The following is a 22,401-nucleotide window of genomic DNA, read 5'->3' on the forward strand; positions in this document are numbered from 1 at the left end:
AGTATATCTGGTTAGCTTTACGGAGAAGAGGCATCTCAGAAAAACTAATAGCTATTATTAAAGCAACATATGATGGATCCAAGTGTCACGTTCTGCACGATGATAGTAGGTTGTGAGATGATTTTCAAATCCAAATTAATATTGTTTTTGTTAGTGATAAGCGATGTACTGTGAGGAACTTTGTGAGGAAGCGAAGGAATTCAATGGACTTTGACATCCTATTTAAAGTACTTGGATTACGCGGACGATGTTGTTTGCTTACTCTCTCATAGGATCATGGATCTCCATCAAATGACAACAAGTGTGGAGAGAAGAGCAGATGAAAATAATGCGATCAGCCTTGGAACCCGACATCCTCTCAAATAAATATTTCCTCGCAACCGGTGGAAAAAGTGGAGAGCTTTCAATACCGTGGAAGTATCGTCGCCATCGAAGGTGGAAGCGAACAAGACGTCATCTGCCGCATCGGCAAAGCAAAAGCGGTGTTCGGTATGTTGTCGAAAATTTGGAGGAATAACTCTATCAGCTTAAGAACAAAGCTAAGACTGTTTCGCACAAATGTCGAATCTGTGCTTCTTTATGTGTGCAGTATTACAAGAAAGCTGCAAACCTTCGTGAATAGATGTCTTAGTAACATCCTAAGGATTTTCTGGCCAAAAAGTATATCAAATGAGGTCCTTCATAGAAGGACAGGCCAGGAACCTATGGATTCTATAATAATACGAAGGTGTAAGTGGCAATGAATTGGACATACGCTTCAAATAGATAACGACAGCATTGCAGGCCAAGCAATGCAGTGGAATTCGCTCACACAAGAAGGAATCAGCTTAACGAGGCAAAGGTTGGAGGGACCTGAAACACATTTCCGGAAACCGTACACGATGGCGTAAGGGGTTCCCAACGGTCAACTTAGGTCTGAGGACCTATGTAAGTAAGTTATTTCATTGAATTAACTTAAAGATTGGGACTTTAAATTTTGAAATTACAAATCATTTGACGTTAAAAAGACTGCAATCATTAATTTTGTCTCCAATCATTTGACTGCAATCAATGACTGCGTTCAATCTCAGACAGATAGGGTATCCGAATACCTTTTTGTTAGTGTTTTACGTGTAAAATAACAGCTGATAAAAAACAGTTGGGATGTGATATAATCTGGCAACATTATTATTGCTATTTTTCGGAATCTCAAGTTTGGCAAACCTGACTTGTCATCTTGTCATCTCAACATTCGCTGTCAGAAAATACCATCGATGATTCCCGCCTTTTTGGCACTCATACATCATATTCCCGCCTGAATAGTTAGCCACTTATAATCTCTTCTTAGATTTTAATTAGTTAAGAAACAAAGTTTTATATATGAATTAACATTCATTTGTTTTATTGCGTCAACATAAAACACTTCATCTTGGCGACGAGGTACATATATTTCACGGAACCCATGAATTTAAAGCTTGTAGAAAAATTACTAGCACAGCAGAAGCAATGGATGGAAAGTGTGTTACAATCCAATGCAGACCGCATGGAGAAGATATTTCAGAATTCATCGTCCTCTATGCCTGCCACACCCAACTCCATTCCACAGTTTCGTGCTTTTTCTTCTGAAAAAGAGACTTGGGAAAACTATATGTTCCAACTCCAGCAACACTACAAAGCTAACGCAGTAGAAGACGACAATCTGAAGAAGGCAAATTTTTTGTCAACCTGTGGAAACTACATCAACGAGGTACTCCAAAAACTGTTCGAGACCACCGATGTGAGTATACAGACATTTAAAGAGTTGACAACTAAATTGACAAAACATTTTCAAACAAAACTGCATGTACTCGCATCGAGATGTAAATTTCTGCAACAAAAAATGTCCCCAAGTTAAACGTACGCCGAGTGGATTGCTGATTTAAGGTGACTGGCCCGAGACTGCAAGTTCGTCTGCACAAAGGAAGGCTGTGGTACATCATACGCTGACTTCATGATCAGAGATATGATCGTCTACTATACCCCGCATGAATCCGTCCGCATGGCTGCCACCCAAAAGAAAGACCCAACCTTAGGAGAGATTGAAGAGCTGGTAACAGCATTTGAGTCAACCCAAACTGCTGCCGAAATTTTAAAAGGAAATGTTGTCTCAAAAACACCGTCAACGATTGAAGTCAATTAACTCAGCCATAAACGTGAGCAACAATATCTAAGTAAGTCGAATGAACATTTTTTCACTAGAAAGTCTTGCCCTGGATGTTTAGTCCACCACGATCGAGATCAGTGCAAACACATGAATTCAGTTTGTAATAACTTCAATCGGAGAGGGCATATAAGTACAGTTTGTTTATCATCAAAAAATACTGAAACAGGTTTTCGTAAGAAGTCGCGGCAACGTTCCAAAAGCCGCAGACGTAGGTCATCGTCGCATTCTTTCGCTAAGAATGATAATCGCTCACACCCCAGCCATCGCTCCTCGCACACGGAGACAAACCATTCAATCAATGAGATAAATGAAGATGGACTGGACCCCGATCAGGTTTCGTCAGCACAGTGGGAGCTAGAGCGAAAAGGTCGTCAAATTTTTGTGTCGCTTCACGTTAATCAGCAACCAATGCTTTTTCAGTTAGACACTGGAGCAACATGTTCACTAGTCGGCCTCAAAGGTTATCAGGCTCTTGGGAATCCCCCCTGCGAACCAACTAGTCGTTCGCTGAAGGCTTACGGAGGAGTAAGCGTACCTATTAAGGGGGTCGTCAATGCATCTGTCCAATATGAAAACAAAATTCGCAGTCTGTCCTTTTTGGTAACCGACTATCAGCAAGGTGCAAATATTATGGGTTTAGATTGGTTCGAGGCATTTGATTTCTCGATTAATTATTCAACGGGAGAATCGGTGTTACAGGTAGTAAACGGTGATGCATTGGCAACCGCTGCAAAGTCTATCTGTGAAAAATACAAAGCTGTTTTTACTCCAGAACTAGGTGGCAGTAAACTATTTACCGCTCATTTAACATTGAAACCAAACAGTCAACCCAAATATTTCAAACATCGCCCCGTTCCGTTTGGTTTAAAAGAAGCTGTTCGAGCTGAAATAACACGTTTACAAGAGCTAGGCATACTCCGACCGATTGAGACCAGTCAATGGGCAGCACCCATTGACGTCGTGAAGAAAGCTAACGGCAGTTTACGTATCTGTGGAGATTTTCGTATAACCATTAACCCACAGTTAGAGATCGATCGTCATCCTATCCCCAGAATTCAGGAGCTTTTCCATAAACTACAAGGTGGTCAATATTTTACGAAGGTCGACTTGTCCGACGCCTATCTCCAAGTCCCTTTAGACGATGAGTCAAAGAAACTTAGCGTTATAAGTACTCAATTTGGTCTTTTTGAATACCAACGTTTACCTTTTGGAACATCAAGTTCCACTGGAATTTTTCAAATGTATATTGAACAATTAACTTCCGACATAGATTTTTGCACGTCATATTTAGATGACATCATCGTTTCTGGACGAACAGACGATGAGCATCTACATAACCTTCAGATTTTACTGGAGCGTTTAGAACGACATGGACTGAGATGTCGGCTTGAAAAATGTCAATTTGCAAAGAGTGAAATCAACTACTTGGGCCATATTATCGATGCCGCAGGAATACGCCCATCGGAGGCACGGGTTGCAGCAATTCGGGACTTGCCGGAACCAAGGAACTTAAAGGACTTGGAGGCGTTTATCGGCAAACTGAATTATTATAATCAGTTCATCAAGAACTTCGCCCAAGTAGCTGCCCCTCTTAACAAACTACGTTCGTTAGATCAGCCTTTTGTTTGGGGGGAAGATCAGCGAAGAGCTTTTAATCAGTTCAAAAACGACATTTTGAACGTTACTAGGTTGGTACATTTTCGTGATGATTTTCCAATCACATTAGCCACAGACGCATCCTCACACGGAATCGGTGCCGTGATCTCTCATGTGTATCCAGACAAGACGGAAAGACCGATTGCTTTCGCATCAAAAACGCTTGATGACTCTCAGAAAAAATACAGCCAGATTGAGAAAGAGGCTCTTTCCATCATTTACGGAGTGAAAAAATTCCATCAGTACCTTTATGGACGTCAATTTGAATTGGTTACAGACCATCAACCGTTGGTCACTATTTTTAATCCATCTAAGAAGCTACCACATATGACGATACAACGTCTTCAAAGATGGGCACTCATTCTTATGGGATACACGTATACCATACGTTATCGTCCTACAAAACAACACGGTAATGCCGACTGCCTATCTCGTTTACCAACTGGACCAGACGACACATTTGATAGGTCCGAGGATTCTTGTCACTATGTGGATGAAATAAGCTCTATGACGATTGAAGATTTTCCTATTGACTCACACACAATAGCAAAAACGACCCAGAACGACCCAGTTCTGACAAAGGTCATTCAATGCATCCAATAGGGATGGCCAAACGAAAAGCTTGAATCAAATATTTCTTTATTACCTTATTTTCGTAGAAGACTTTCTTTTGAATTATTTAATAATGTTCTTCTCTTCCACAGTGGAAGTCCTAGAGTAGTTATACCCAAACAGCTACAACCGAAGGTTTTGTCGATTCTCCATCAAGGACACTGGGGACTCATCCGAATGAAGCAGATATCTCGACGTTATTGCTGGTGGCCCAGCATTGATGACGACATCACCAAAACCGTTTCCAGGTGCGTTGCATGTCAAAATAATGCAAGTAATTCCTCCCGAGAGTACACCAGCTGGCCGACAACTGAAGAAGTGTGGGAACGAATACACATCGATTTCGCTGGACCTTTTCAGAAGCAGATGTGGTTAATTGTAGTCGACTCTAAATCAAAGTTCCCATTCGTCGTCCGAATGGCATCAACCACGTCGGAAGCAACAATTCAAGCGTTGCGATCAATTTTCGCTTTAGAAGGACTTCCCAAAACTCTGGTGTCTGATAATGGCACCCAGTTCACTTCGAATGAGTTCCAGCTTTTCTGTCGAAATAACTCAATTAAGCACGTAACTTCAGCGCCATTTAACCCAGAATCCAATGGAGCTGCTGAGAGGATGGTGCGAACATTTAAGACAGCTCTTAGAAAAATTTTATTGGATACAACTCGGTGGGACGAAGCTCTCCTTGTTTTTCTCTCTACGTATCGTTCTACACCAGATGATTCTGGAATTTCACCGGCAGAAAAACTCCATGGAAGACAACATCGCACTATACTCTCTGCAATGGTCCCAGAAGCAAGCAAAGCAAACACGAAATTCAAAACGAAATTTAGTATTGGTCAACCGGTTTTCGTACGACAATATCAACGAAAAGAGAAATGGATTGCTGCAGTTGTAGACAAGACCTTAGGAAGAAGAATGTACTGTGTAAGAGCTAGCACAGGTTCACTCCGACGCCACCAGAATCAAATGAAGTTGCGGTCTCCAACTGAAAATAAAGATGATAATATTTTTTCACCAAGTCTTATTTCAATAAACAAAAACACAGATGTTGGTCAGGCAGCATCAAACGATGATAAACCAGACTCAAATGACGTTGGCGATATGATGCATTCCAGTTCACTTCAAGCCAACGCCAATCTTGAGCAATCTCAAACAATTTCGAATCCAAGTCCAAGAATACATCCTAGAAACAATCTAGAAAATCAACAAGCTTAAGGTACTCCACCGCAGCTTAGACGATCTGAGCGGCCTCGCAAACAGGTTGCATTTTATCCAAATTAAGTGAGGGGGAAGCTGATATAATCTGGCAACATTATTATTGCTATTTTTCGGAATCTCAAGTTTGGCAAACCTGACTTGTCATCTTGTCATCTCAACATTCGCTGTCAGAAAATACCATCGATGATTCCCGCCTTTTTGGCACTCATACATCATATTCCCGCCTGAATAGTTAGCCACTTATAATCTCTTCTTAGATTTTAATTAGTTAAGAAATAAAGTTTTATATATGAATTAACATTCATTTGTTTTATTGCGTCAACATAAAACACTTCAGGATGTCAAAAAAGGAATCCAAAAGTATCCAAGAATTTCTGGGGTACGTTGGTATCTGAAAGAACAGCTCATTCAACACATAGTTGAATTTCAAAAAACTTGAAAATTGATTTCAGTTTTTTGTTTTTGTTGGTAAACAAAAAGATACAAAATGTTAGTTGAAGCTGTATTTGGGGATGTCATGTTCATAATAGACGATAAAAAAGCTATTTACCTACGAATTTTAGAAGGTAATTATAATCTAGCAACTCATTCGGAATCATCGTCCGACGAATCAGTTGAATTATCGATTAAATGTTTTATCTTACAACAATTTTGACTTCTTAGTTCGAAGCTTAAATGTGTCTCTGTTTTTGTGAACAGCTGAAAGTTGTTTTTATTTTTTGACAGCTATCCAACTCGTTCAACAAGGTATCTAAAAATCCACCTATCCAAGAAACCCTATCTAACAAGGGATTGAACGCATCCAATTTATTGCAATAATTTGAAACTTCATGCATTCAAGAGAGTTGCTCGAAAAAAGGCTTTACTCTGCTCAATTGCTTTCTTAGCCCAAAGAAACAGCTGTTAGCAAGAGTAGTTTTTCGTTTGAAGATAATGCACTTATTAATGGACTGTTGAGTTTTAAATTCGAAGTAGCTTTGCGGCCTAAAGTCCATCAAATATTTGGTATATGGGCTTATTAACTAGAACAGTCTTCTACTTGTATACATATAGAATTTGTATTAAAATAAAAACTTTTCTTGGTCAAGTTGTTTCCAAGCTTTATAAAGCAGCGTGAATTCTCCTCGGTCATCCTGTAAAAACGGAAGAGTTTGGCCTGGATACCAAAACTAGACATGGATATATACAATTCGTCCTTGTAGACGCTGTCGTACTCGGCCTTGAAATCGATAAAGTGGTGGGAGTGGATTTGCTTCTTTTGGGATTTTTCCAGGATCTGTCGTAATGTAAATATTTGATCAATGTTGGACTTTCCTAGTCCAAAACCACACTGATAAGGACCTATCAGGTTGTTGATGATGGGCTTTGGACGTTTACATATTGCGGCGGAGAAGATTTTGTAAGCGATGTAAAGTAGTGTTTTTTTTACCATGTGTATACTGGTAATCAGCCCATTTCTCTACCGGTAAGTATAACGGGACATTAAAGATGATAAAACAATGAACTGGTTTGGAATTTATAACCGTTTACATTTGTAACCAGAGATCAAATGATCTTTACTCTCAATCAGGCTATTCAAAATAATAGGAGTGTGAGTTATATTGTACGTAAAAAAAAAAATCAAAAACTTAAAAAAATAAACAGTAAGTATTACTAAATTAAAATAGGAATATTAAATAGTTGAAATATCAAATATCTAAACAAGTTTGGTTATTTAGTGGGCCGAGGAAAGCACTGCACCGACGAAAAACGGGAAAGCATAAAAAAAGTTGCGAAATGAAGGAAAAACGTATAAGGATATAAAGCTGATGTTGGGGTGATCTGACCAAATAATCGCCAATGCTGTAAAATATGAAAAAAAAGTCGAAATCCGGGACGGAAACGAGTGAAACTGACGATCGTCGTATTGTTCGCTACAGCCGAAAGGATCCTTTTGCGTCCTCTACAAAAAGTGCCGATGCTTACAAAAAAACATGTACCCGCTCGTTTGAAATTTGCAACAAGCTAATTGGCCTGCAGAGAAATGGCGAAACATTTTGTGGACTGACGAGACCAAAATTGTTTTGTTCGGTGGAACTGGCTCTAGGCCATACGTCCGACGTCCAGAAAATTCCGAGTTTAAGCCTCGGTACACCATTAAAACGGTAAAGCATGGAGCTGCTAAAGTGATGGCATGGAGCAGTTTCTCATATGCTGGTGTTGGCCAAAAGACAAAATGCTGTTCCAAATATCATTAAGTTATCAGCAGCATTGAAATTTTTGGCAACAGGATGTTACCAAAACCGAATCGATGGTGACAAGAACGCTTAAATTACACAGCAAACATGTCAAAAATACTTGCCGAAGTTTTGACCTCAATCGAAAGAGTCATGTGCCCGCTGATGATGAATTTTGAAATAAATGAGGAAGAGAAACGAACGTTCAAACGCTATTTTTGGAAAAATCACGAATTCCAGGTGTGAGGTACATGGAACTCATATTTAACATTTTACTTACACATTGACAAAAAAGAAAAGAAAGGAAGAGCGATTATTTTCAATTTTGCCTTGTTTTGAATTCTACTTTCGAGTTACGTAGTTCGTGGTTTTTTCGCAAGTTCATAAGAATAGATTTGGCACTACTAGAACTATTCGATTCTCGTTCGTTCGAAAGTAGTCAAATAGATATATTGTACTAATTTTTCGAATTCGAGCAATTTCATTGTAGAATCGAGTTAATTAGTAAGGCCCCTGACATGCAGCTGCAAATTGTATCTCCGCTGGAAGATGCTGTAGCAAATTTGCTGAAATACAAACAGTGGTTAAACCCAAACGGAAATCTAATTGGTGTATCATAGCCCAATTTACTTCCAAATACTTTGACGACCACCTTCATCATCACTGTCGCTACTCGTGTTGTAATACATTTCTAATTATTATTTTAATTAGTTATTTATTTACCAATAATTAAATAAAACTGCATTTGTTAAACATTGAAAAATTATTTTTTATTTAGACCTTAATTTCACTTTAACAGATTTTTGTTACTTTTGCGTCGTTTAAAAATCTGCGACGAATTTGTACGTCACGTCTAAGAACTTATGGAATGAAACTTAAAAAAAGACACGACAGAGAAAACGAGTCGTCGAAAAAACGAGACGTCATCGGTAATAGGCATGAATATCTGCACCTTTTACTCAGAGGTCAGTCCTCTTTTCTAATGTACCATGAAATCCATTCGAAATGCAAAATTGTACGAGATTTCCCAATACGAGATCTTCGGAAGTTTCGCAGTTTGATGGAATTCATGATAGGCCTAACAAACTCTTACATCATTGCACTTATAGCTGGAAAAATAATACAAAGCTTAAGTTAGTTTTCGCTATTTTACCGGTAAACTGTTTTTGCTAGCTTAAGCTTAATTTTTGTTCACCCAAAACTTAGCTTTACATTTAAATTCCAAGTTTTTGTTTTAGTTTTTTTCACAAGGCCCAATGTGAAGTATGAGGACCAGGGGTGGAATCGGCTAACTTGATAGTTGATGATCAAAAACGACACTTTTGCTCCATGTAAGGTGATTATCAAATCGACAATCGTTTTTTCCCTTCTATTTCAACTGACAGCTATTTCAAAGATTTTTTGTTAGCAACATCGATGTTTTGGATTCAATTTCGAAAGCAAATAAATTGTGGGTAAAATTTTGTTAAGTAAAAGCAAATACATAAATAAGAGAACCGGAAATTACGTTGTTTAGTTTCTTAAAAAAATGTTCGTCTACCAAAAGAAGCCCTCATGATTTGAGTTCACTTGACTTGCCGTCTGTAGTAAGGTCGACAAATATTCCACCTACATGATTCAACTAGCTGCAACTTTAAACATTCTTGGTGGTAGTGCATACCAGAGACAAGAGGCTGCTCCGACTCCGACGGGATAAAGTACAATTGCGGAAATTATTTCTAAGGTTATTAAAATAATGCAGTCAATATTTTGCCCGCTCATGATAAAGTTTTTGGCCATGTCAAAAAAGGATTTTTTTTTTAATATAAACGGTGATTTTTTAAGAGCTTGAGAACTTTAAACAAAAAAAAAAACGCATAAAATTTGTAAAATCTCATCGATTCTTTATTTGAAACGTTAGATTGGTCCATGACATTTACTTTTTGAAGATAATTTCATTTAAATGTTAACCGCGGCTGCGTCTTAGGTGGTCCATTCGGAAAGTCCAATTTTGGGTAACTTTTTCGAGCATTTCGGCCGGAATAGCCCGAATTTCTTCGGAAATGTTGTCTTCCAAAGCTGGAATAGTTGCTGGCTTATTTGTGTAGACTTTAGACTTGACGTAGCCCCACAAAAAATAGTCTAAAGGCGTCAAATCGCATGATCTTGGTGGCCAACTTACCGGTCCATTCCTTGAGATGAATTGTTCTCCGAAGTTTTCCCTCAAAATGGCCATAGAATCGCGAGCTGTGTGGCAGGTAGCGCCATCTTGTTGAAACCACATGTCAACCAAGTTCAGGTCTTCCATTTTTGGCAACAAAAAGTTTGTTAGCATTGAACGATAGCGATCGCCATTCACCGTAACGTTGCGTCCAACAGCATCTTTGAAAAAATACGGTCCAATGATTCCACCAGCGTACAAACCACACCAAACAGTGCATTTTTCGGGATGCATGGGCAGTTCTTGAACGGCTTCTGGTTGCTCTTCACTCCAAATGCGGCAATTTTGCTTATTTACGTAGCCATTCAACCAGAAATGAGCCTCATCGCTGAACAAAATTTGTCGATAAAAAAATCGGATTTTCTGCCAACTTTTCTAGGGCCCATTCACTGAAAATTCCACGTTGTGGCAGATCGTTCGGCTTCAGTTCTTGCACGAGCTGTATTTTATACGGTTTTACACCAAGATCTTTGCGCAAAATCTTCCATGTGGTCGAATAACACAAACCCAATTGCTGCGAACGGCGACGAATCGACATTTCACGGTCTTCAGCAACACTCTCAGAAACAGACGCAATATTCTCTTCTGTACGCACTGTACGCATTCGTGTGGTTGGTTTAATGTCCAATAAAGTAAACTGAGTGCGAAACTTGGTCACAATCGCATTAATTGTTTGCTCACTTGGTCGATTATGTAGACCATAAATCGGACGTAAAGCGGAAAACACATTTCGAAGCGAACACTGGGGGGTTATTATGAAAAACGAAACTCGTTCAAAATAACGCTTATTCGTAAAATTGCGATTAGAAAAAACGATTGTAGTGGCACTAAATCGTCAAATTGCGATTAAAAAAAAAACGAGAATCGTAAAAATTACTATACTCGTATTTTTATTTACGAGTGCCTTCAGCTCTCGTTCAGCTTTCGTTTTGGGGGTAGATGTCAAATATTTTTGAGAGGGTGACCGACAAAGTTGGTTGTGCCATACCAACAAGGAAGTCCTGTCCGGTTCCTCTTTGGTAACCACCCTCGGCCAGAAACCGAAGTGTTCCAGCTAATTTCAATACATTTGGTATGAATGTAGATTTGAAACTTGGAAGGTGAGGATTGATCTCTTCTAATACATATTTGAATGCGTCCTTGTTCAAACGATAAAGAAGCTTGAACCTGGCAAATATTTAAGGAGTTTTTTTTAATACTAGATGGAAAGGGTTTCACTTTACTAACGTTGAACTTGGAAGGCTCATTGGGTTCGATGAATCTCTTAAAACTCTTCTTTTTATACGCATTTCCTCTTCTTCGTTAGTTTGGGATTCATCTTCGCTTTCAAGGAAATAGTCGCAGTGAAAAAACATTTTATAGAATTTATGCAAATTACATTTATTTTTGAAACTTGACTTTATTTGACATTTGTTAATAGGAGTGAAGTTAGTTGCTCCTTTAAAGAATTATCATTTTTCGTTTTTGCCTGGCAACTTTTTTTGCTTTCTATTTTCGTATCTTATAATCGCTCTTCACCATGACTTTCGTTTCTTCAAGTTTCGTTTTTTCTGCCGTTCGTTTCGTAATTCATAATAAGGGCCCTGATTTTGGTAATAAAATTCAATGATTTGCAAGCGTTGCTCGTTAGTAAGTCTATTCATGATGAAATGTCAAAGCATACTGAGCATCTTTCTCTTTGACACCATGTCTGAAATCCCGCGTGATCTGTCAAATACTAATGCATGAAAATCCTAACCTCAAAAAAATCACCCTTTAGAATTCCTGGAGGTATAATAATAAATATACTATCCCACGTATTTATAAAGAAAATATACAAATTTAAAATTAATTTCAGGTCATGTGTTTATGAAAACTACTCCCTGGAATAAGAATTTCCCGAACTCAAACTAATAAAGGAAATTGCATACCGTTGCATTTGAGTCTGGAAAATTTGTATTCCGTTTTGTAGTTTTCCTAAACACGGGATTTAAAGCTTTGTTTTCCTCGCATTTAGTGTTTGCAAGTAGCCGAATAGCATCTCATATTTCACCAGAATTTCATTATTTTGAACTTCAAGTTGATTTTTGAAATATGTTTTTTTGAAGATATATTTTTAAAGGATCGTCCTTAATGATTTTTCAATTTTTAAAAACAATTTATCTATTTTATTGATCACTTTACACAGATTAAATCAGAGTTGATAATCAAAAACGACTATCAACAACGCGACAGTCAACAATCGCGTTAGCCGATTCCACCCCAGGTCCATCCTGAATTGTAGCGCCACCTTAAGAAAGCAATCTTAAGCATAGCGAAACAGACATCTACATCCGTTTTGGTTACCACTCCGACTCCATAAGTAAAAACAATTTTTTCAAACGTGCAGAAAATACTAAAATAAAAAATCAATGCTGAAATGTTTATCAAAAATTAAATTTATTACACTACAAATAATTATAATTAATTTAAAAAAAAGAGAGATATAATTTCCATAATTGACTGTACTCAAAAAAAAAAACCTATTGGAAATTATAAAGAGTAAAAAACTAAATAATTCCCCTTACATATGAGACAAAGAAGAAAAATATATATATTAAGTAATCCTTTAAAAATGAATGCCTCCAGGTTGTGGTTGGTTGATGTATGCTTTGATGTGTTTTCTTTTCTTTTCGTTTATATTTTGTTTTGTTTGTTTTCTTCTGTACTTCTCCCACTACATACTTATTTTTATTATTTAATGTAAATATATATAAATTTTAGTGTAAATATTAATCATTTAATTCTTTTCTTGTGTGTAGACTAATAATTATTTTAGAAAAAAAATTTACTTCTCATTTTATCGTCTATTTGTATTGTTTTTTTTTTTTATTTAATTTATTTTCTTTGTAATCATCAGTCACAGTAATTTATACAAAAATACTAGAAAAGAAATTTTTAAATACGATTACGAAAAAAAGTAGATACTAAACTAATATTGGTTTTTTGATAAAACACAAATTGTCTTATTTAATTCTCGTTTTTATTAGTTTATTTTTTTTATTTTTGTTTAAGTCTGATTCCTTTTTTTTTTGTTTATATTTTACTTTAATATTTCGGCTCAAAATATTCATTGATTGCATTTAGTATACAAATAATAAACAACAAAATTTACTTTTCTTTTTTATATATTTTTTTTTAATTTACTTTTGTTTGTTTTGTACATTTTTAATTTATTTATTTTTATTTATAGATAGATATACATACGATTCTATGTATTACTGTGTTTTTGTTATTTTGTTTATAAACTAAATAGAAGAATTTCGTAAGCAACTTTTTATGTTTTGGATGCTTATTTTAAGATACAGAATTGTTTTTTTTTTTTTAATTTATGTTTTTGTTTATGGTTTATTTTATTTAAATGATGTTTCGAAGGCAAATCACCCTTAACTCAATTGTTTTGTGTGGTTTCTGTTTTTTTTTTTAAATTAATATTTGATCATTTTCACCCTCCGTCGAAAATTTTAACTAGTATTTAACTTCCCTCCTCCTTCTCTTGGTACGGAAAAATGTGTTCATTATAAATATTTACTATGCAAACTATTTTTGTAGTATTTTATTTTTTCTGATGAAAAATACCCTCGAACTAGTTTTTTGTTCTTTAGATAAGTTTTTGTTGTTTTTTGTTTTATTGAATTATTATTTTAGTAGTTGGCATCTTTCCTTTTCTACTGTGATTTCTTGATGTTTCTTTTGTGATATACACTTAGTACTTTGTTCAAGATGTTTTTGCTTTTTTAATTCTTTTAAATTGATTGTTTTGTATTTATTTCCTATTTCATAACAAATGGAATGGTGAATGGAAAAAGATGAATGAAACGCAACTGTCGGTTTTTGTTTTTGTTGTTGTATTAAGTTGGCTGAGTTCTGGTATTGTATGAATTGGTGAAAATTGTGTATTATATTATTTTTTAAAAAAAGTACGCTGTAAATAAAAAAGAAATAAAATATTTATTAAGTAATTTTATTCTCTTTTGTATGTTAAAGAAAAATAATAAAACTTACCACAACAAACTATAAAATACGGCAATACGATTATTTATTAACTTAGTAAGGTTGATGCCTTGGCTGACGACCAGTCCCCCTTTGTTTGCCTAATTGATAGGAACCTGATGAAGAAATTAAGAAATATATGATTTAAAAAAACGATATAGAAGATAATTTCCGTGCTAAGTTTACGTTAGTTTTTTTGGATGGTAGGTTTGCAATATCACCTGAATATAATTTATTTATTTTTTTTTTTCAAACCACATTTTAAATGAAGGACAAAAATATCATAACAATTTTTAAAGGTCTAAAATTATATAAAAGGCACTAAAGGCAGGCAGGTATAACTAATATTATACATTTTGCAATAAAAAAATATAAATATCAAAATACATCATGTGCTATGTATTTTGTTTTATTTTTGCATTATTAAGATTTCTTTGGTGAATCAAAGAACAAACTATCCTATTTTATAACATATGAGCTTATGCATTTGTTTGCATTTAAAGAAGCAGGGCACTTAAGTAATTACGGGATGTACAGCGAAGTAGTAGCAGAATAAAAGTACAACGCCCGACAAGGCAGGGTTCACCTAGAACTCATGAAAACCAATGTTCCAAAGGAAAGCTAGGGTCCGAGCTAGATGAAGTAATTTCTTGGATGAGACCGTAGTTCACATATGAATATAGCGTCCCTTTAAAAGTTATACATTGCTCTTGTAAAATGCAACAAAACTGCAGATTTTGAAACGCTGTTTATAAGAGTCTTAGTGATGATTAAAAGCACATTGCAGTTAATGCTTTTATCTAAACTAGAGTATGTCAAGTTAAAGCGTGGTCGACTTTACCGACAGTTAATGAACGATTTCGCTCTAATTCCTTAGCGGGCCGATAGAGGGAAGCTTTGTAATTGATGCATTGATTTTGAAAATGTCATTTTAACTGATGAATGTTCCATATGGGCATGTTCTGTCCTCACTCGAGCCTGGTCAAATTCCACCAATAGGCTTGTTCAGCGGACCGTAAAACATTGAATAAAGGCGCATCTTTGGGGTTGCTTCTCAAAGCAGGGATTCAGCAAATTGTACCTCTTTACTGACAACCTAAATGTCGATAAAATGATAAAAATCTATAAAAAGGCTTTAATGCCATCTGCCAAACGATGATTCATCACAAGAAAATGAAAATTATATTCTGCAGGAGGACAACGATCCTAAACACCGCAGAAAGCTGTGTACTCAGTTGAAGACTCAATATGGCATCGTTACATTGTATTGGCCATCGCAGTCGCCCGATGCAAATCCTATCGAAAATGTGTGGGCATATTAAACAGAAACAAAAGAAGGACACATTATTGACCAAATTGCATCATTGTTTGTAATGTGTACAATGTATGTATGTATAAATATAAAAGTTTCATAAAATAATTGTCTGTATAAATTAACAAGACCACGCTCTTACTGATTTGTTAAAACCTCCGGCAAGTCAATCAACGTGCTACATTTAAATTCAGGTCAAGTTTCATAAACCTGTAGACGAAATTACCTACTACCACAATCAGCCTAATCATGAATAGCATTCCGAAAATTACAGAACATGGTCGTAATGGTAAATTATTTTTAAATACGATGCAATTTGTAAAAAGGTTTTTGATTACTATGATAACTGTAATAGGGCTAAGCTGGTCATCCAGGACCGGGATTTTATGAAACTTGAAGGTACATGGCTTTTAAATCCAATTGAATCAACTTTGTATTTTGTTAAAACATTCAATGAATATTTCGAGCCCTTTACTTGTTAAGATGAATGAAATCTAATACTTTCAGAACGAAAAGTGGAATTTTCGGACCTGGTTACTCAAGTTTGAATTGCAAAATGTCCAGTAGTGCCATAAATTCTATTACAAAACTTCAAGACCCTGTTGCTGGAGACATCCATTTGATACAAAATTGTTATATTATTTGTTAGTGATGCACTAAAGCAAATATAATTACAATAATTGCCTTACATAGGAAAAGAATGAATTAATTTATGCTTTAAAAACTACGAGAACTGTAATAAAATTGGGCAAATGGATTCTTCGCCAGATTGCTATGTCTTTAAGAATAGATGACAGCCCTAAAAGAAGTCGTTTTTGCGTTGCGCACATTTGTACGCTTATGAAAGCATTTCTCGAAATCAAAATATAAGAGAATCTACGCATAAAGAGCTATTGGCGCTCTATAGATCAATTTTTAATACCTTGACAATAAAAAGATATTGTGGAAATCATTTTATCAAACTAATAAAGTTATAAGGGTGAAACGTAACCATCACCAGGGTTCTATGATGGTTAGATTGAAAGTCTCACTCCAAAGTGTTCCATCTCAACATTTTTGGGAACAAATGTGAATAATTGTACCATACAATTGTGGTAGAGGGTTTCTTAAAGGGTTTAAGAAATACGCTTTTCAAGGAATGTAGATGGATTTTTCGATTCTTTTACAACAAAAAAGTGAACTAGGGTTAATATCGTAGGTCTTAGAAAAAGCTTTAGATTGGTTCTCGTGCACTTCAAATTTGAATCTTACAGACATATTTAAACTCTTAAGATTGAGTTAAAAAAAGCAATGTCAATTGTATCAATAAAAGCAGTGAGTGCCAATACAGGTGGATGGCTACAACGTTTCTAAAGGGCTGGCATTAAAGTTATAGCTAGTTATAATATGTCTGGAACTAAAGTTGATCTTAAAGGCGAAAGTTCATCAGGAAAGTTGAAGATTAAAATATAAAATTAATATAAATATTTGCCACGTATAATTGTTTGACCAATTCTCGTTTTACATTCCCTTCATTTCTGCATCCGTCCACAGCGAAAGTGAAAAGTATATTTTGTTCGTATCCACTATGCTTTAAAAATTCGTTAGGTAGGTAGAAATGGCGATACCAAGGCAACCTAGCCTGAGATCCAATTAGCGCTGTAGTGCGCCGTTTTGATACAAAAAACTCGTTTGACCTTTGATTGAAAGGGATAGATTCATAGAGAAGCTTCATAGAGATTATGTTAGACCCATTTTGTCGCATTGAAAAAAAAGATCAGGTCTCTAAAGTTCTTGAAAGAATGCTTTTCCAAAGTATTTCAATCTAGTGTTTGCCAAAGCAGGACCCAGGTTAAGATTCAGGCTCGCAAGCTCATCGCGACATTGCTGAACCAATAATTAAGATGAGGATGTGACCGAGTTAATGGCTTTGACAGCTGCCTGACTGTCTGTCTCAGATAGCTCATCAAGTTCTTGAAAGAATGCTTTTCCAAAGTATTTCAATCTAGTGTTTGCCAAAGCAGGACCGAGGTTAAGATTCAGGCTCGCAAGCTCATCGCCACATTGCTGAACCAATAATTAAGATGAGGATGTGACCGAGTTAATGGCTTTGACAGCTGCCTGACTGTCTGTAAAGATAGCCGCATTTCGGTTTTGGTTTTGTTCAAGTATCTTACATGAATCCCTTGTTGCCAGCAGTTCAGCCTGAAAAACGCTAGCAAAGTCAGGAAGCCTAAAGGATTTACCTACTTTAAGAGACTCAGAAAAGATTCCAGAACCAACGCCACACTCCATCTTTGAGCCGTCAGTAAAGATGGTTGTGTCGAAACCTATCGACACGATGTCATCCTCCCAATCTTCTCTGGATGGAAAAATAACCTTAAAACCCTTACTAAGGCTCAAAGTAGGAGTGCAGTAGTCAGTGTCTACCGAGATAATATCTGAGGGAATCAATTTCGTTGTGTTGCTGTTATTTCTTGATTGGATTTGAAAGATTAATCAGAAATAATGCCAAGCCCGACAAAAACTAACCGGTAAAAGGAAAAAAAACACGATTGTAGTGAAATATTCCCGAACATTTTGCATAAGGACAAGGATTTGGTGGTGAAAAAAGCACCTTCGAAATAAAATATAGAGTAGGGCTCCTAAATCATAGTTGTCCTAGCCAAATTGGCAGCCTAAGGTCTTAAGTTAAGTACTACTGTCAAATAAATGCAGAGATAAGGCGGCGCTACAGCTGGTAGAGATCCTGGCTTAGTGACTTGTGTAGTTTCAACCATTCAAGAATAAAGGAGGCCTGTACTTTCCATACTGAATCCGAGCTGCTAGTTTTTAGAAGCATATTTTCATGAGGAGCAATACTTTGGAAGATTTGTAAATTTCTAGCTAAATGCAGTGTAACGTGATTAGGTGGTACATGTATAGATTGGACCCAGTACCCTAGGGCCTGATTATGGGATTCGCGGCGAATCGTCTTTTGAAAAAATGCACTTCCTATGCAAAGAACTCTGTTCGTTATGCTTATACGTTTATGGCGTTTTTGATTGGTAAACCAGAAGAACTTATCCCAAATAAATTGTATACGTAATTTAGTTTCACTTTATAAATTTAATTCCAACCCTTCACCAGTTTGTTTGTGTATATATCGACATATTTTTGGGATTCAGTATTATTCTGGATGTACAATCGAAAATTACATAAATATATTTTTATAAATTAGTTTCGTCCTTTGTTCACCCCTTTATATATTTAATAATGCAAATTAAATGATATATAATTTGTTTTTATATAGTTTGTATTCAAAAAACACACTTAAATATATGTATATGTAAAATATAAACTACTTTTGGGGAGGGGCAGCATGCTGGGACCTACACGTTTGTTTCTTGAACGTTTTTTGTTTAAAAAATAAAATCAAATAACACTGAACTGAACACACCACCCTGCTTAATTTATTTGCTTTTTTAATAAATTTTTGTTCGAATTAAAATGTAATCATATATTTAATTTTAAAATTTTAGTTTTAGAAAGAGGTGCGGATTAAGTTTTAAAAGAATTCGCAAATGGTGGTGCACACAAAATACGTATCATTAAAAAAAAATGATATGTATGTATATTCAAAAAAGTTTACTCTACATTTTTTATATAAAACAAGACCACTCAAAAATCAAATCGAGTTTTGTTTATGTTTTGCTTTTTTTTATAAAGTTGTCTCATTCGCAAATAATTACTGTATGTATTTATATTTAAAAAAACCGATATTTATTTTTAATTATTTAAGAAAAAATCAAGTTAAAATTATTTGTGTGTAGTACCTTTGGCACCGCCTCGTGGTCCACCAGGTCGACCACCGCCGCTACCGTATCCGCTACCGTAGCCACCGTCATAACCTCCATAGCCGTAGTCTGAACATTAAATTTATCACAACACATTTGTTTAATATTATTTGAATATTTTTTTTTTCTTTTAAACAAAATTTACTTTAATATTATATTATTTGTTATACAATAAGAGGAGGAAAAAATGTGTTATTAGAGCAAATTTTTAAGCTATAAATGTTTTTAACTACGTAAATATATATATTTATTTATTATACATGTTTTTTAATTAATTATTATTATTTATCAAAATCGACTTGGGTGGTGGGTGGACTTGAGGACAAAATGTTTGTATCGTTTCTAGTTTTTGTTTTAAAATTAATTTACACAGAGAAAGAGAGATTGAAATTATTTACATACTAATCTACATATTTATTTATTTAAAGAATAACTACTTTTGTTATTAATAAATTATAATACTTAAGAATTGTAGATTCTTTCATTTTATTTGATAAGAAACTCAATATTGGAATGTTGTAAGTTTTGGTTTATCATAAAATTTAGGAATTCAGCTCCCATTTCCAAAGGGTTTACATAGGATTACAAAAAAATTTCCGAATTTTTCAAGTTGGTAAGTTATTTTGATGGTATTCTGGTCATCATTATGAAAACCTTATCGAAATATTTTTGAAAGAATACATCTCACATCTCCCATTGTTCATTACAGAAGGTACAATTATCCATCTATTACGCCACCTAGTAGTTTTTTTGGGATAACATTTTTGAATTACTATTCATAATGAGAGTCGTATGCTTAGCAAAACAACCATTTGATGAAGAAACAACTCAAGAGGATTTTGAAAACTTTACTATACCAAAAATTACATCGAAATATAAAACATTTGAAAATACCAACAGACAGTTTTTACAGCACTGACGGAATGAAAGTGTTTCAGATGTTAAATTCAATATACAGTGTATCAAAATAAAAATCGTACAATTTCATTCGTTTTCATGAGAACAAAAAAATGAATAAGATGAAAGGTTAAGAGGCCGAAAAATAAAGTCTGTCCAGATACCATTTGGATTATCTTAAGGGGGTATTCTGGTCAAAAAAATCGATTTTTTTTTCTTTTCATATTTTCATAGTTTAACTATTTAAGAATATGTCTACGAGAGGATTTTCCCAAATTCAAATTATTTTCGAAGAAATAAGTATTTTGCTGAGCAGCCATCCAAATCGGTTGGGCTGCAGCCAATAGAACAAAAGACATAATGGGGTACTTTAAACGCGTTTTTCTCAGAACTGTATTTTTGAATGTGATACCCACGATTTCTCAGGTTCTGCCGAACTGATTTACTTGAAATTTTAAGAGAGTCTTCTTTAGGGACTTGTCTACGTCCGGAACTACGGCCATCCCCAAGTTTTCATTTTTACTATTTTTAACAAATCGAAGAATGTTCAAAAAAATGGTAAATTTTTTGTATTTTTCTTTAGACAGCCGCCATTTTGTAAAAAAAAAAAAATGTTTGTAACTTTTCCGTAGTTCCAGACATTGCGACATTATTGTAGATTAATAATCTTTTTTAGTTTTTTGATTTCAGATTTCAAGGAGAGTTAAAATCGTGGGTATTGTCACGCACCAAAATTTTGAAACGTACCACTCCATCAGCTGATAACTGACGGAATTTTGATTTTTTTTTACTTTTTTATTTTTGTTTTGTATGCTCTAATGTGAATAAATAATGTATACAAAAATTGATGGTAAAATTGTTGCTTGCTTTTTTCTACAGCACTTCAAAAATTACCTAAAATTCATGTCTCTAGACCAGAATACCCCCTTAAGAAAAATAAAAAACAACTACAATGGAACTGTATCCAGGAAGAAGTTGAAGAGAATTGAATTCGTTAAAGCAAACCTTTGCAAAGATTTGAACCATTGGAATCCTTGTCATGGTCATGGTTTGGGGTTGTATAGCAGATTCAAGAGCAGGAAATTCACATTTCAATGCGATAGTGGATCAAAACTTTTACCTCAACATTTGAAAACTTAACTAAAATGCTTGTACGTTAACTTGGAATATGAGATAGTATAAAATTCTATCAAGATAATAATCCCAAGCACAAAGCCTTCTTCACTACTATACAACTGTCCAAAAGTGGTTGAAACACCTTAGCTTTCACCTGATATCAACGTCAATCAAAATGGTTGGTTTTTTTTTTTTGGAAGACCGCGAAATATCGCACCACGATTCCAAAATTACCTTAGTGGTGCTGCTGGCAGATTGGACAAAAATACCTCCCTCGTATTTCGAAAAATTGTTTAGATCTTTACCAAACAGGTTAAAAGCTATCAAACAAAACAAGGGCCTTGCAAATAAGTATTAAATAATTGCTAATGTTCGTTTTATTTCCTTTTTTCTAACCAAAAGCATGTTGTACGACTTTAATTTTGATGTGAACTTTCAATTGTTTTTAAGAAAAGTTAAAAGTTAAAATTATGTTAAGTTTTTGGACTTTCAATTAAATTAAAATATTTGAGGTAACATAGACACGTGAAAAAAAGTTACTATTGGAAAAACAAAACTTAAGGGTTTTGAACGAGTTCTACTTTAATGCTTTGTCATTTTTAAAATTCACTGAAGTTTCTTGGAATTTTCTGAAAAGACTGTTTTATTTTAACCTAAGCTGGAATGTACGTTTCTTTTTAACACACTTGAAGTGTTGACATTTGGTCCATGTTAAAAATATCAATGATCTGAATTGATAGAGAGTAAGTACATATTTAGGAAAATTTTAATACTTATTCATTTTAAAGACAATGGCGAACATATTGTTAAGGGTTAACAATTTACTATTTAACAATTTTCTAATGGAGTCCAAAATTGTATACATTTGCTAACAAGTAAATTTCTAATTGTCTTAAAAGTGACAGTTCGCGAAATTAAACAAAGCAAATATTGGGCAGGTTCAGACGACATAAGGTACTTGAAAGTTAGGCAAGTATCTGGTATCTGATTGGCCAGCTGCCAAAAAACTACCTTTCAATTTAAGCAACTTTAATGGAAAGTTGACTCGAAAGCTAGTCAAGAAAAATCTCCCTAACTGTCAAGTCAAATCTACTTCTATCAAAATGACAGTTGATTATGTTTTTTTCATTCAAAGCTGAACTTTATTACTCTATGATTTACTT

General features: G+C 35.0%; 2 protein-coding genes across 3 annotated transcripts in view; one reads left to right on the forward strand and one right to left on the reverse strand.

The window, feature by feature from the left end:
• The first annotated feature begins 1,441 nt into the window (after positions 1-1,441).
• LOC129954045 (uncharacterized protein K02A2.6-like) lies at positions 1,442-5,668 on the forward strand. Its single transcript, XM_056067689.1, has 4 exons — positions 1,442-1,760; positions 2,349-4,305; positions 4,543-5,393; positions 5,499-5,668. The coding sequence occupies exons 1-4, from the start codon at positions 1,442-1,444 to the stop codon at positions 5,666-5,668; spliced, it is 3,297 nt and encodes a 1,098-aa protein (XP_055923664.1).
• A 6,813-nt stretch (positions 5,669-12,481) lies between these two features.
• LOC129942472 (RNA-binding protein squid) overlaps positions 12,482-22,401 on the reverse strand; it is a 28,659-nt gene continuing 18,739 nt past the window's right edge. The window contains exons 6-8 of one of the 2 annotated variants that reach the window (XM_056051446.1): positions 19,205-19,294; positions 14,111-14,214; positions 12,482-14,030 (exon numbers count right to left, since the gene is read on the reverse strand). In XM_056051446.1, coding sequence (XP_055907421.1) covers positions 14,153-14,214; positions 19,205-19,294 — 152 coding nt within the window. In that variant the 3' untranslated portion in view covers positions 12,482-14,030; positions 14,111-14,152. The remainder of the gene's footprint in view (positions 14,031-14,110; positions 14,215-19,204; positions 19,295-22,401) is intronic. The other variant, XM_056051448.1, reaches the window with a different exon arrangement.

The sequence above is a fragment of the Eupeodes corollae genome, chromosome 1 (genome assembly GCF_945859685.1).
Source record: "Eupeodes corollae chromosome 1, idEupCoro1.1, whole genome shotgun sequence".
NCBI lineage: Eukaryota > Metazoa > Arthropoda > Insecta > Diptera > Syrphidae > Eupeodes > Eupeodes corollae.